The following is a 14,135-nucleotide window of genomic DNA, read 5'->3' as shown; positions in this document are numbered from 1 at the left end:
ATGAAGATGGATACGTGCTTATTCATAGGTGGCTGAAAGTTAGATTTACCAAATCTAAAGTCATTCGATCTTTGAGTTGTGTTGTCTGTAAAAAAACAACTTAAGATTTAAACTTCGACAAAAGTTAGTAATGTCAGTGACTATATGATACTCATCAGAAAAAAAGCCAGGTATAAAATTTAACCCTTTATTCAAAAGACACTGTTGCTCACAGGACAAACTAACATTCGACAAGTTCAAAACATTATGGATGGGTTGCTGAGATTGATTTACACTAGAAAGTTCTGGATTAATTCCTCCAGGGAGTGTTCTAATGGATCTTTTCTTGTGTTTTCTACCCCCTCTGTGCCTTGAACCATGCCTAAAGGGATATTTTTGTTAGTTTTCTTTCGATGTGGTGTGTCCCTTTCCCCAGTGCTGTCATAATCTGTAGGAGAGGACTCCTCTCTTGATGTACTATTGTAGGACCTTTCCCTATTCTTTAGTATAGATCTCGGTCTCTTCCTGGTGTGATTAGGGTTGGAGCCCTGGCTGGTTTCCGCAAATCTGACTGAGCGATTGAGCTCAAAGGGGCGTCCCTCTGATAATCAGAGAAATCTCTGTGAAATTTTTTGATTTTCCTATCTTTAATAACTTTTTCATGATTTGTCAATTCTTTTGATAGTCTCTGTAGAGTATCTTTAAATTTGGGGAGTGTTTCAAATTTTTTACAATCTAAGCATAACTTTTTGACCTCCTGAATATTGGTATCCACTATCCTTTCATAATATTGTAAGAGAAGATTCACAAATAACATGGACCCGGTTTGTAAGGCTTCATTCCAATCATTACTCAATTTTTCATCAGGTCTGCCTACCAGAGGTTGGAGCCGTATTCGTAAGCCCCTAGGAGTAATTCTTGTTGGAATATGCCCTGAATAATTTCAGGTGCCATATATTTGACCTGAGGTTTTTGAGGCCTTTGGTAAGGGAATGGAAGCATAAATCACAATCCGAAGATCTTTGTTGCTCAGTATTGTTAGGATTATTTCCTGGTGAGGTATGGATCCCAAAGACTCCAATATCCTCCCGATCGGCACATAAACCAGAAAGTATGCTTTCAAGGTCCATGCTGTGACAAAGTGCCAAATCCACCAAATTGACAATAATGTCTAAATAGAAAATTAATTGACAAGCCAGAAAAAGCTAAATGTTTGATCTAATTGAAGCAGAAGTCAGTCAGAGAGACCCAAAACCACATCAACAAGAGGGTCCAATGATCTGTAAAAAACCCCCAATCCTATATAGGTATTGGATAAGTTGTAGCAGTGTAGAAAAAGTAAGTATGTGTAACACTGTTATATAACCACCTAAATGTGGCACAGGAATTATTATCAAATACTGACTGACAATTCGGGGATAAACACAAGAAACATTGAATATAAATTTAGAAAACAGATTAAGCCTTATAAAAGACCGGACAAGCAATGCCTAGACAATATTATAAAATACTTGCTATCTGTGATGGTAATAAAGCAACAAAAACACAGAAATCAGTGACTATAACTGGTTATACAAAAGTAAAATCTAGCAGCAAAATGACAATGTTAACAAGTATATAACCAGAATATGGCTATCCCGACTCATCAGTTGGAGCACTGTATATTAATTCTTCAAATAAATTTAAAAAATATAGTTCAGGAAAATATCTACAAACTACCTGATGCAAAAATGACCAGCTCACATATGTGACAAAACTGTCCCAAGCTATAGAACTGAATGTCTAAATGTTAAAAAACAGTTCAATATTGAAAACAATTTTTTTATATATTTGTAGATATGTCAAGGTGGTAAGCAAAAATATTGTTGACCACAAGAAGCTAGATAAACTCAGCCTATATTGTTCATTTACCCCTGCTAACTCAATGTATATAATAAAAAGGTATATTTTTATACATACAACCACAAACAATCGAATATTTTAAATAAAACAGTTGCCTACATCCATATGTTTTGTTGCACTAAATAGGTGTTGCTATACAGGAATAATTTCCAATAATGAACTATATTGTAAATAATAGACCAAAACAAATGATTTGGTCCTGTAACCAAACTATGCCTGTGATGTGTTAGCCCCAACCACTAGATATGCTGTTATAATTATGTGAAAATCAGTTGAGGAAAACTACAAATTCCAAAAAATGCTTCGTTGGTATAATAAAAAGGAGATATAATTATTTTGTGTTGATGCTCTGTCCTGGCAAATCCAAAAAGCACCGTTATCTATTTAACAAATCCCTGCAATAGTATGCAAAAAAATGTTTATGTAATATATGCCAAGTTAGTATAGAAGTGAAAAATATGTATAAAAAAGAAAAGTTAGCACAAAATTCTGAATAAACAGAGTCCAAAATGGTATCCTCATAGATTTAGTCCCAAAAAAGTATTTACGCTGTTCCACGCTGATCGATGAAAAAAAGTCACTAACATTCACCATGTAAAATCCTCCTTGGTAGTCAAATGATGGATTCAACAATAATTTCGTGCCAAAAGCAGAAGGAAATAAAGAAAATATGTGAAAAGTACCTCAAAATGTCCGTCGCGTTTGCGAATGTACAAAACAGTCACACAACAATCTCCAAACACATGAATGTTCACAAAAATACTTTAGATATTCAAGTCCACCAGCATACCTTGTTGAAATATTGTAGAGAACACGATGTATGTGCGAAATTCACATAAATAAATTAATACCCACTTCGTAGAGAGTCCCACTGAAAAGAAATGGTCGAGTAATTCACCAATACACAGGCCCAACCGCTAGATAATATAACTGGCGTAGTCGTAGCTTGAATCTCAAATAAAATGTTTACAACTGCATAACGCAAACATAAAATAATTGTCTGTTACTTCCAAAGTCACTCATCCAACCTGAAAGATGCTAGATGAATGTGTGATCCATAATACAATCAGGAGAGGAGTCCTCTGCTCACAGATAATGGCGGACGATCCGTAGGTCCTACAGCACAGCCCAAAAGTCAAGGAAGAAACCAATTGCTATGCCCGTAGGTGATGCACGACCAGACCAATTCCAAAACAAACACAGTTGGTCAGCAATGGTAACAGAAAGTCAGCCCAAAAGAATATGTATAGAACTGATAGTTTATTCTATAACAGACCGGTTTCGGCAGAAATATGCCTTCTTCAGTGTTTGAAAAACAGACTTGAAAATTACAATTTTAAATGCAAATAAATACCTTAAGCTTACCAATGAGCACACTGGTAAGCAATTGCTCATGAATAATACATGAGAATCCAAAACACGGTAAATCAATGAGACCAAGCTACTAAATATTATAATAATGAAATACAAAAAATACAAAAATTAATTCATCCATAGAAACAGCAAACACTGATTATAATAATAATCAAAGATAGAACATCCTGTAAGTATAATGGATGTGTATACAAATGTTCATATTAATCATAAATTTGTGCACCAAAATGTGCAAAAATGTTGTATCAATATACATTCAATTATGAAAAATACACACCAGTATCCCTATTAAACAAATATAAATATGTATGTATATATTAATATCCTATGTATATGTTCACATATATGTATAATATTTAGGAATATCATTTAAAAATAGGGAAATTGTGCCATACCTGCTGCATGTTTACCCTCCTCTCCCACTCATTCCCAAATTTCTTCAGAAGGCAAGCAGGTTGAAGAGTTCACTCATCCTCATTGCCCCTCTCTGGCCTCACCAAGTGTGGTTCCCCTTCCTCTGGTCTCATCTGAAGTATCCTGCTTGGATACTGGAACCCACTCTGGACCTCCTTTCTTACCCGTCAGGGATACAACACCCAGATCTTCGAACCCTGAAGTTGACCGCTCTGTTTCTCCGCTTCTAGCCTTGATTAGACAGTCCATGCTTCAGTCCTCGATCTGAAAAATTCTTTTGGCATCACAAACGGCTTCTACTAAGAAAGTCTACAACAGCAAGTGGAGAAGATTTGTTGTTTGGGCTACCAACAGGAGCAGTGACCCGTTCTCTGCACCTGTTTCAGATGTGTTACTGTTGGAGTACCGTTTTCAATGAGGGTGCTAGCTTTCAACTATTAAGCTGCAGTTAGGCACTATTTCTAATTTTCACACAGCAAGTCAAACCCGTTCCTAGTTTATGTTCAGATTATGTAAATACTTCTTGAAGGGTATTTTCTTATTAAGGCCCCCAGTTAGGGATCATTCTCCTCCTTGGGACCTTACTCTGGTGCTGCAGGCATTGACACAGGGCCCCTTTGATCCTGCAGCTACTCAGGACATAAAAGTTTCTGTCCTGGAAAGCAGTTCTCTTGGTGGCCATGACTTCTGCCAAGAGGTTTTCTGAGCTTCAAGCTCTTTTTTTTAAACTTCCTTACATCTTGTTCCATAGAGATACAAGATAGTGTCCTTATGCAGTAATCTATCCTTTACACCTAAAGTAGCTACAGAAAGCAATATCAGTTGGTCCATACAACTACCAGTGTTCTTTTCCAATTTTTCTAACAAAGGAGAGTATGTTTTTCACCTTCTAAACTTTCATAGACAGCTCTGTTTTTATCTACACAGTACAGAAAGTCTGATCAGCTTTTTATAGTCTTTTCTTCGAATAGACTTGGACAAGCGGTATCGAAAATTACCTTGGCAAAATGGATCTCAGACTGCATTTCTTTCATTTATTCTTCCAGAGGGTTGCAGTTAACCTAAACTTCCTAGGGCACATTCTACCAGAGCTGTGGCTACTTCCTCAGCTTTCTATGCCAGAACCTCTGTTGATGACATTTGTGCGGCAGCTCCATGGTCTAATAATCGCACCTTTGTGTCACATTACAAGTTGGATGTTATTTCCAGGAGCAGGGCTTCCTTTGGCTCGATGGTGCTCCAGCATGTCCTTCCATGAAGGCCACCCAAGGTTCTTGTATCTGGGAACTCTGACCATATCGTGATGTTGAATGAAGGAGACATCATCAGATTAAAAAGTTATGTCTTACCATAGCTTGGCATCTGTGTTGTCTTCACCCTCACTTTCCCACCCAACCCATCCCCCTGCCTTTCTTCTTGAGGAACCTGGATAATCTCAGGACTATTAAGTCCTATGTCTGAGCCTGTTCTGCTGGTCTTTGATGTCCGAGTGTGGCATGCCTGGGTTTGGCAAACTCAATCTGAGGTAGTTGGGTGGATGCAGGGCATAGTGGGTATGAGGGAGGAGCTTGACAGGCGGATCCAAGTTTGTAGAAAGTGGCCGAGTCGGATCCAAGACCCTATAGTGAGGTTGAATGAAGGAAGACAACACAGATACCAAGCTATGGTAAAACGTAACTTATTTTCTCTCCTCAGATGTCCCAGGAAAAGGAGTGGTTGGATTTTTCCAATGGCCTGTTTGTTTATATTTGTTTACCAGGGTAGTGCATTGATCAGTATTGACCAATTTCAGTCTCAGCCCTGGTACTCAAACCCCTGTTCCTACTCGTGCTACACCGCACAAGAGAACTCTGAAATCGTCCTTAGAGGATGATGAGGCAGAGTCTAATTAAGAAGGACAGTCTGTGGCCTACTCTTCTCAGATTGACTCCCCAGGCCAAGTGGCCTGTGTTGATGAGGACTCCCTATCCCCTGAAAGTTCTGTAGAGGAAGCTTTATTTGGAGATATCATTTCTAACTTGATGAAGCATTTTGAGTGGGAATCCAGACAAATTTCTGATGTGAAAAAGGGTATTGTAACTTGCTAGAGGTAGGCAGTCTTGCACAAGTTTCAGTTTACCTAAATCCCTTTCTGGATGCCTTTGCCCCTACTTCCACTGCTCCTGACTCTCAACCACCAGCTTTTAAAAAGCCTTATAGATTTTACAGAGTGCCTGAATATCAAAAGTTTATGTAGAAGAATCTTTTGGCAGACCTTTCTGATTTTTCCATTTCAGTGGATAAGCCCTTCAAACTTCTGCTTGTGGCTAATGTCCTTCCCTCTGATAGAGATAGTAGAGCAATAGATAGACTTGGAAAAAAGACATATCCCTCTTCCACTTTGGCTTTCCAAGGTCTGAAGTGTCCGATTCAGATGACTAAATAATTTACTGTCTCTTTTGGGTAATATAAGTTAAACTTTGCTTCTTTGGTAGGACCAGTCATTAAGCAGCAAATCATGTCTGTGATGGCCCAGACTTCACAGATGACTAAGCATTAAATCAAATGCAGCTGTGATGCAGTGGAAGCCTCAGCCAGAATAGCTGCTACTGGTTCTGTCATCAGAAGGTATGCATGGCTTCACTCTCAATCCTTACCTGAGAACATCAAAGCCAAGCTACTAGATTCGCCTTTGAATAGAGATTTTATTTGCGCGTGATGCAGCCATCTTATCTATAACTTTGAGCACAAGTGAAAATTATGGAGTGCAGACAAATTTTCCTCATGTCTGTCCTTAGATATCAAAGAAGTTACCCAGAAAAATCCATTTCCTTCTCTTGCAGAGAGTCTAAACCTCCCACAAAGGAGCAAGAAATGGCTAAGAAGAGATTTAATTAAACCAGACGTATCAGCCTGACTACTCCCCCCCCCCCCCCCCAATCAAAAAGACTCACTTTGTCTTTAGCAAATTGGCAGCTCATTACCACAGACAAATGAGTCCTTTCCATTATTCGTCTGGATTACAGAATGGCTTGGAAGGAAATCTCTCCATTAAAGGGCATCTCTCATCCCCCTCCTAGTCAGGTAAAGCTCCTACGAAGGTCATTCAAGCCCTGCTCAACCAAGGTACAATACAACATGTACCACACCAGCACATGGGAAGAGGGTTTTATTCCAGACTATTTGTTGTATTAAAAAAAGGACAATTGAGACCTATACTAGATTTGTCCCTTCTCAACACTTTCCTCAAGGTCCCCTGATTCAAGATGTTGCACTCCATACTCTTGTGCCCTTCATCTTTCCGCAGACTTTTCTGGTTTCCATGGATGTGAAGGATGCCTACATCCACATCTCAATCCATACTTTTCAGTAAATTTCTGAGATTTTCAGCTTGATCAACACACTTTCAGTTCTCTTTGCCCATTGGACTATCTGCAGCCCCCATGGTTTTCACAAAGTGTCTGACACCAGTCATAGCCTTTTTCAGAGAATTTCAAATATTCCTATGGCTAGACGACTTAATACAGGCACCCTCTTAAGTAGATCATTTTTTTTTTCATTTTGGTTTCATTATTTTCCTCCTTCAGATTCTGATTCAAGCTAATAAGATAAAACTACGGAAATATCTATTGCCAGTGGGGCCTGGTTTTGTTTCAAACACCAGATTGAAAAATCTTTTCCATTTGGCTGAATAAGGTTTTCTGTTATTTGGTTTTCTGGCCTCCTCCTGGACTGTATACACATCCTCAGAGAACAGGTGGATGAGGGTCCCTTTGTCTTGTGTGAAAAGATCCCAGATCAGAAGCTTTGAAATTACTGAAGGACCTGTCTACTGCATGTAATAAGCTGGAATGCCTTGGATTGTATTTTTAGGTACAATGTTGTTCTTTTTGCTTCATAATGTGTATTTATTTGATGAAGCCAGAGCATGTAAGCCATGAAGTACAGATTTAGGGAATAGGTGTTAATTTCAAATGGAATGTAACAGATCCACAAATAGTGAGGTATTTTGTAGTTTTGAGGCATGGGAGGAGAGTACCTGTTAGTATTTTAAACTAGACAGAAGTACTCTTGCTTTTAGCCAGCTCAGTTGTTCAACAAATGGTTGTTTTTTCAGTATAATTTTTCCTTTGGGCTTGTTTAGCCAGTGTGCCTTCTTTTAAATCTGCAGAGAAAGCATTTTTTTTCCATAGAAAGCAATTGGCAGTTGTGTCTTGTATAGTTTTACCTGTATTTTGATAATGGTATAGTACCTTGTGGGAAGTTTTGCCTTTTTTTTTTTTTTTTTGTTAAAAGTGCACTGAGTAATGTGTTATGCTTCAAAATGTTTTTGCGTTTTTGTCATGCTTTTATAGGAGAGTGGAGGTTCGGCAAGAACTGATTACAGAGCCATTCAGCTAGCAAAGAAAAAGAAACAAAAGGGGACTGTTAACAGTACAGGTAACTGAAACATTAGTATAATTTCAAGCAGCCTTGTTTATTGCCTTATCTTCCCTGGCATTCTGTCTTCACTGTTCAGCCCAAATGTTTTTTTAACAGTTTACTGTGATGGAATACTTAGGAGCTGACCTATAAATGGGCTGTTACAGTTCTGTTCAGAAACAAGAGGCTTAAAATTCCAGTCACGTCCCAGAAAATGGGTTTGAAGTGTGATTCATTTACTATGCTGATTTAGAGAACTAAGCTGCAGATTCTTGCTTTGTAGGAGATTCCACCCCTGTACACCCACAGCCACCCTAGCTCAATATTTATAATAGCGTACAAGGTCTTCTCATTGTAGGTATCTGCATTGACCTCATTCCAGAGAAGTGCTTTTTGCAGTCAGTGCCAGTTATAGAAGAGGCAGCACAATCATTGTGTATTTACCTGGTAATGATAAATGTGGTATTGTATACACAACATCACAAGATAATTCATTGTATTATTTCTTGTCAGTGGCCTCTCTTGCTTCTTTTAGGTATTCCACTGACTTTGATTGTTTACCTGGACCTGAGTTTTTGTATGTATAGTGGTTGCAAGCTTATATTTACTTTTTTAATTTCTGTAATTAAAAAATGAAATGCTTGTTAGCAGAGCTTTTCTTATCCCTGTATGGCTTATAACCACACAAAGAAGTCAGAATGACAGAATATTGCCTGAATGTGGTTTTGATGATAGTTTTGTGTACCTTTTCTACTCCATATGTATTTGGTTGCTTAGGAAAATGAGGATTTCCCTGAGCTACAGAAGGGATAAGGAAATGGGAGAGAATTTCTTCACTCTTTTTACCTTCTTTGAAGTGTCAAAATGTTCACCACAGCTTTTCTGGCATACGCTAAACTCTTCTCTCTCCTTCATGCATTTCCATAGGTTCATAGGTGTGTACTAGGCTAATGGCCCTGGAGCCTGTACAAGCCTAGCCCATAGGATTACCCTGGCATTGTGCCACCCGATCTTAGTTCCCAGTGCCTCTGTCGAGTAGAGCCACTGGAGTGATCCCCGGCGTGAATGTTCTATTTCCCATCCACTCATCAAGATTTCTGTTGATGAAAGACAAGTGAGGTGCTTTGTTTGCATGTATGGGAAGTCTGTTCCATAGCATGGGCAGTCTATGGGTGAGGAACCTGTTCTGTTGATTGTGGTAATGAAGTAGAGGTCTCTGGAGCATGTGGTACGGAGAGATTGGGGCTTCTTTAGATGTAGCATTTCTAACAGAACTGGGTCAGACATGGCTTTGTAAGTTAAACAGAGATCGCCTCTAAGTATGTGATATCAGACAGAATAGTTGGAGTTTTTTGAGTCTGTCCATGTAGGACAAGTGTTTAATGCCTAGGATCATCTTTGTGAGGTACTTTTGCGGCCTCTCCAGTTGTTGCAGGTGTCTAGTGAGGTACATGCCAAATGGGGCATTATACTTGATTGGCCTAATGAGGGAAGAGTAGAGGCAGACCTTGACCTCTTTCTTCTTGGATGCAAAACCCTTAGTAATGAGATGTGCCACATAGGACTTTCTGACCACAGTGGCAATGTGATGGTCAAAAGAGAGGATGCTGTCAACCTGTGTTCCCAGATCTCTTATAATGCCTTCTGTGTTCAGTGGACTATCCTCGATGTGGTAATTCATGGGAACCGGGTTTTTCCCAAAGGGATGGTGACACATTATTTTGGCATTGAGCTTAAGGCCATGGTTCTGACACCAGTCGTTGGTCTCAGTGAGGCCTTTTCCATAGGATGTCAGTATCATTTGGGGAGTTAATAATAGCTCCCAACTTGCAATAGTCTGGGAAGTTGTCAGCCAGAGTCCCTACGTGTTGGCCTGGAGTCCATAGTCATTGTTTTTGTGAGTGGTAAGGTTCAGATTTTTCAAACCTCTTTCAACATCATTGTTCTTACTTATAGTAATACGGTTGTAAATGTGTGCACAATTCCATAGTTTTGGGGGCTGTACAATTTAGTATGTTACGCATCAAACTCGTTAATTTTGCATTTTGATGCCTGGATAGTCCGACTAGAAGGCCAGTCTGTTTCTGTTTAGGGATCTCTAGATATGCATTTTATATGTTTGTTAAACTTTAGGAGTAGCAATTTGCTAATAGGAGAAAAGTGATTTGTATTGCTCTTAGAGATGCCATATAATTGAAGGAACAGCATATAAAGAATGTAAAACTGCAGATTGGGGATGTCCAATTTGGTCTAGTTGTTGGGATTCCTGATTTTCTGTTGAAGAAACACAAACGGCACCACAAACTGTAGAAAAGACAGCACCCCAAAGTCTTCAGCTCTTTATTAAAAATAACTTGAGTAAAAAACTGGTCTTCAGACAACAAACAGCAACTCAAATTCTCTTAAATACACCCCCCTTCTTTCTCCTATTTACTTAATTACTTATAAAACTAAAATGCAATAATTATTAACCTTAGGGGTTTATAATTAGTCAGTTTCCTATGCATAGGAAATTTACAAGCCCTGGCAAATTGTTTTGAACTTATAATAAATAAATACATTATTTATTATAATTTCAAAACATTTTAGCTTTGTAATTAACTAATATTTTGGAATGTAAAGGCTGATATGATTTATTTTGTTTATCTTTTTAAGTACATTAGCTTACTTTATTTTATTTTATTCTATTTTATGTTATTGTACTATATTTGTATGCTGTACCAATTAGTAGCAATGATTGTTTAACTTAATTTATGCTGCAAAGTTTAAGGTCATTTATTATGTCTAATTGGTGCATATTAAGTAATTAAGTTTATAGGAGAAAGAAGGGGGAAGTGTATTTAAGTGAATTTGAGTTGCTGTTTGTTGTCTGAAGAAGTCTAGTTACTAAACTAGACGAAAAGCACTTAACTTGTGATTTGCTACCATCTTTTTACTCAAGTTATTTTTAATAAAGAGCTGAAGACTTTGGGGTGCTGCTTGTTCCTGCTTTGGTTTGTCTTTTCTACATTCCTGATTTTCTCTCGGGCAGCATGGGTTCATCTCCTAGTATGGGAAATCAGCTACTCTCTTACCATTGGATATGGGAGTTGGAAATTTATTCCTGATTTGGCACTTTTGTCTCCATTAGAGACAGCATGTAAATGCTTGACCATCCATGCCCAAGCCTGTATATATCCCCTTAAAGTAACCATATTGTATCAAAACTTATCAGATATGTTTGGGAAGCATTGCTAGGCTTAGAAAGGCCCCCTGGGGTCTTTTTGTCTAGTAATTACCTTTAAATCTAGTAAGCAGAGATGGATGGATGGATATAGATATATTTTATGTGTGTACATAATATATGTATATATAGATAGCTAGACAAATGTGCTTCATTATGTACAGTGCAGTTTAAGCCTCCAATAATTGGCGTAAGATAAGTACAGAGAAATTTTAGCGAGTGAAGCTGAGGTAAAGATGAGTGAATAGTGCTAAGGAAACAGGTTTGCAACATCTGGTTTCATTCACCTGGACATGAGGAACTTTCCTGGGGAAGTTGATCAAGAGAACAGTAATCGGATTAGACTTTGCATTTTACAGGCTGTTTGCAGGCATGTGCAGCAAAATTATACCATAGCTTTCTCCTGATATTGTATGTAGCATTCGATGCCCTTCCTTACGTCACTGTTGCAGTATTCCACTACTACTGAGTTATCTTGTTGAGGTAACCTGATATCCATCTGGGGTACCAGAGCCAAAAAAAAAAAAATTATTCCATATGGTCATACATCCGACTTATGACCTGAACCAACAGAAGTAAGGGTGGATATATGACCAGAAGATTCTCAAACTAGCTTACCACCAGTCTGAATGCAGGTAGCACACCTGTCTCTGTCTTTCTGTTCGCTTAGTCATCGGTGTTACCTGTGCCTGATGTGAACTTGCTCGAGTAAGTGTCATTTTAGAGAATCTTCCTTTCTTGTTCTTGTATTTTGGTGTTTAAAACAGTCAGGTATCAACTGTAAAAGATACTCCCTTTGCAAGTAGTTTACATTCCTTCCCAAGGCAATATTCTTGCATATTCATTACGCAGGTTTATGGAAGAGACTCTCTCAGATGGGTGTTGAACAGGAACGTCTTCCTTCACATAGGTCTGAGGGAATTCCCCATTTGTGGACTACTTGCTTCAACTTGCAACAAACACCTCTTACTGTTTTGCTCCAGGATTCCTTGTCCCCAGGCTTGGAGGATGGCTGCTGTTTTTTTATAGGTTATCAGTGGGAATGGTAAGCAGTAGGTAGCATATCTACCACAAGAGGAGTGGTTTCTGACCCAGAAATTGTAGTTTATTGGCCGTTTGGACAGCTTTTCCATCTCTTTCAACTTTCTGGTTTAAAAGCCCGTGTTTACGCTTCTTTCCTGCCTTTCCTGTAACTAGTCTAGTCCAGGTACAGATTTGCTGTATCCAGGGCTGTTTGTAAGCTTCTGAGTGGTGCCAAAGTCTGCTCTTAAATTTTTCCCTTAGCTCTGCTAGTTCTCTCCACTCCTGCACTTTTACTAGCTTACTAGTCTAGCACTTTACCAGACTTCTTGTAGCAATTATTGTACAACACATAAGTGCTACCAGCACTAAACGTTCTACAAGGAAACAGCTCCAGTACTTATTATTAATGCCCAGCCCTCCAGGCATATCTAAAGGTCAGTTCCCTGTGCTTTCTCCTATTAACCTGGTGAACTTTGGCATCCTGAGGCAATGTAGCAACTGCCTCATGTACACAGACAACCCTCTCCTCTTACCTCCCAACACTCAGACTTGCAAGAAATGCACTTACATATCCAAACTGGAAACCATGCACTCTCCAGTCAAGACTGGAATAGCTGGTCAAGAGGAGAAGGTCAACACTTGCACCACACCACATGGAACACGCAGCCCTCCAGAACGCACACCAGCACTGCCTTCACATAAAAACACAAACTACACACCCACCTTCACAGAGGCTCTCAATAAAAATTTACCCAAACAGCAGAGACCTCCAAGGCAGAAACGCACTCAACTACCACAACACAATACTAATCACGAGACACATAACTCTCCTAAACAGTGTGCCACTCAACCAAAGCCCCTAAGGCAAAACAGCATGCCCAACACACTAGTCATAGGTGACTCGATAGTGAGGCACACTGATGTCCCACTCACTAGGTTGAATAAGGAGAAAGTAACAGCTGCCTGTCAGGTGTCAGGATCCGCCACATAACGCACACACTCAGGTCCCTCAACAACATGTACAAATATGACTCCGTTATTGTACATTTGGTTGTGAATGACCTGAGACATACCTCCCTGGACTACATGAAAAGAGACATGGAGGAGTTTCTCGGATTATGTAGCCCAGGTTGGTATGACCCTAGCCCTAAGCAGCATCCTACCATCACCCAGAATGATACCACAGTACAAGCAGAAAATTACTGATTTCAACAATTGGCTATGTTTTTGGTGTCATTCTAAGGGGATCCAGTATCTGTCTGCCTGGGATGACATGATTGATGGATCTCGATGCTTTGCCAGAAATGGCCTGCATCTGTCACCCCTGGGCTTCCGGATACTGGCCAAGGCTCTTGCCACCCCTATAGTGCCTTTTTTAGGCGATGTTCCAAAGACCAAATTACCACTGTAACAGCTACAAACAAATGCAGTCTGAGGGTCATGCTGCTCAACGCTAGAAGACTAAATCTCAAAATGCACTTGCTCGAAGCACTCCTTAAGATGGAGAACATTGACATTTGTGCTGTAACAGAGAGACCTTGTTCAGGGCAGAAGAAAGCACCTCTGCACTGCCAGGCTATAAGTCATTCCACCCCTTTCAGCCCCAGAACTTGGACCGAAGCTCCAAAGGCGGTGGTGTTTCCATATTCATAAAAGATGTGCACACCTCCAGACTGGTGGCCCAACATAATGCATTAGAGATACTTCAGGTGCAGCTAACATTGGGTAAGACAGCAATTAAGACAGCAATTCAGGTCGTAGCCTGCTGTAGGTCCCCAACCATGTTCCTAAGCACCCTGGAGGATATTAAGGTCCAACC

The 14,135-nt window shown here is 39.4% G+C and overlaps 1 protein-coding gene across 2 annotated transcripts in view; it reads left to right on the top strand.

Annotated features, from left to right (window-relative positions):
* Nucleotides 1-14,135, top strand: part of ZXDC (ZXD family zinc finger C) — a 1,157,677-nt gene that overhangs the window by 506,336 nt on the left and 637,206 nt on the right. For both annotated transcript variants that reach the window (XM_044078595.1, XM_044078596.1), the window contains exon 7: nucleotides 8,004-8,088. In XM_044078595.1, coding sequence (XP_043934530.1) covers nucleotides 8,004-8,088 — 85 coding nt within the window. The remainder of the gene's footprint in view (nucleotides 1-8,003; nucleotides 8,089-14,135) is intronic.

The sequence above is a fragment of the Protopterus annectens genome, chromosome 7.part1, assembly GCF_019279795.1.
Source record: "Protopterus annectens isolate FY-2018-M chromosome 7.part1, PAN1.0, whole genome shotgun sequence".
NCBI classification, from domain to species: domain Eukaryota; kingdom Metazoa; phylum Chordata; order Ceratodontiformes; family Protopteridae; genus Protopterus; species Protopterus annectens.
This window is presented reverse-complemented; position numbering and strand designations above follow the sequence as displayed.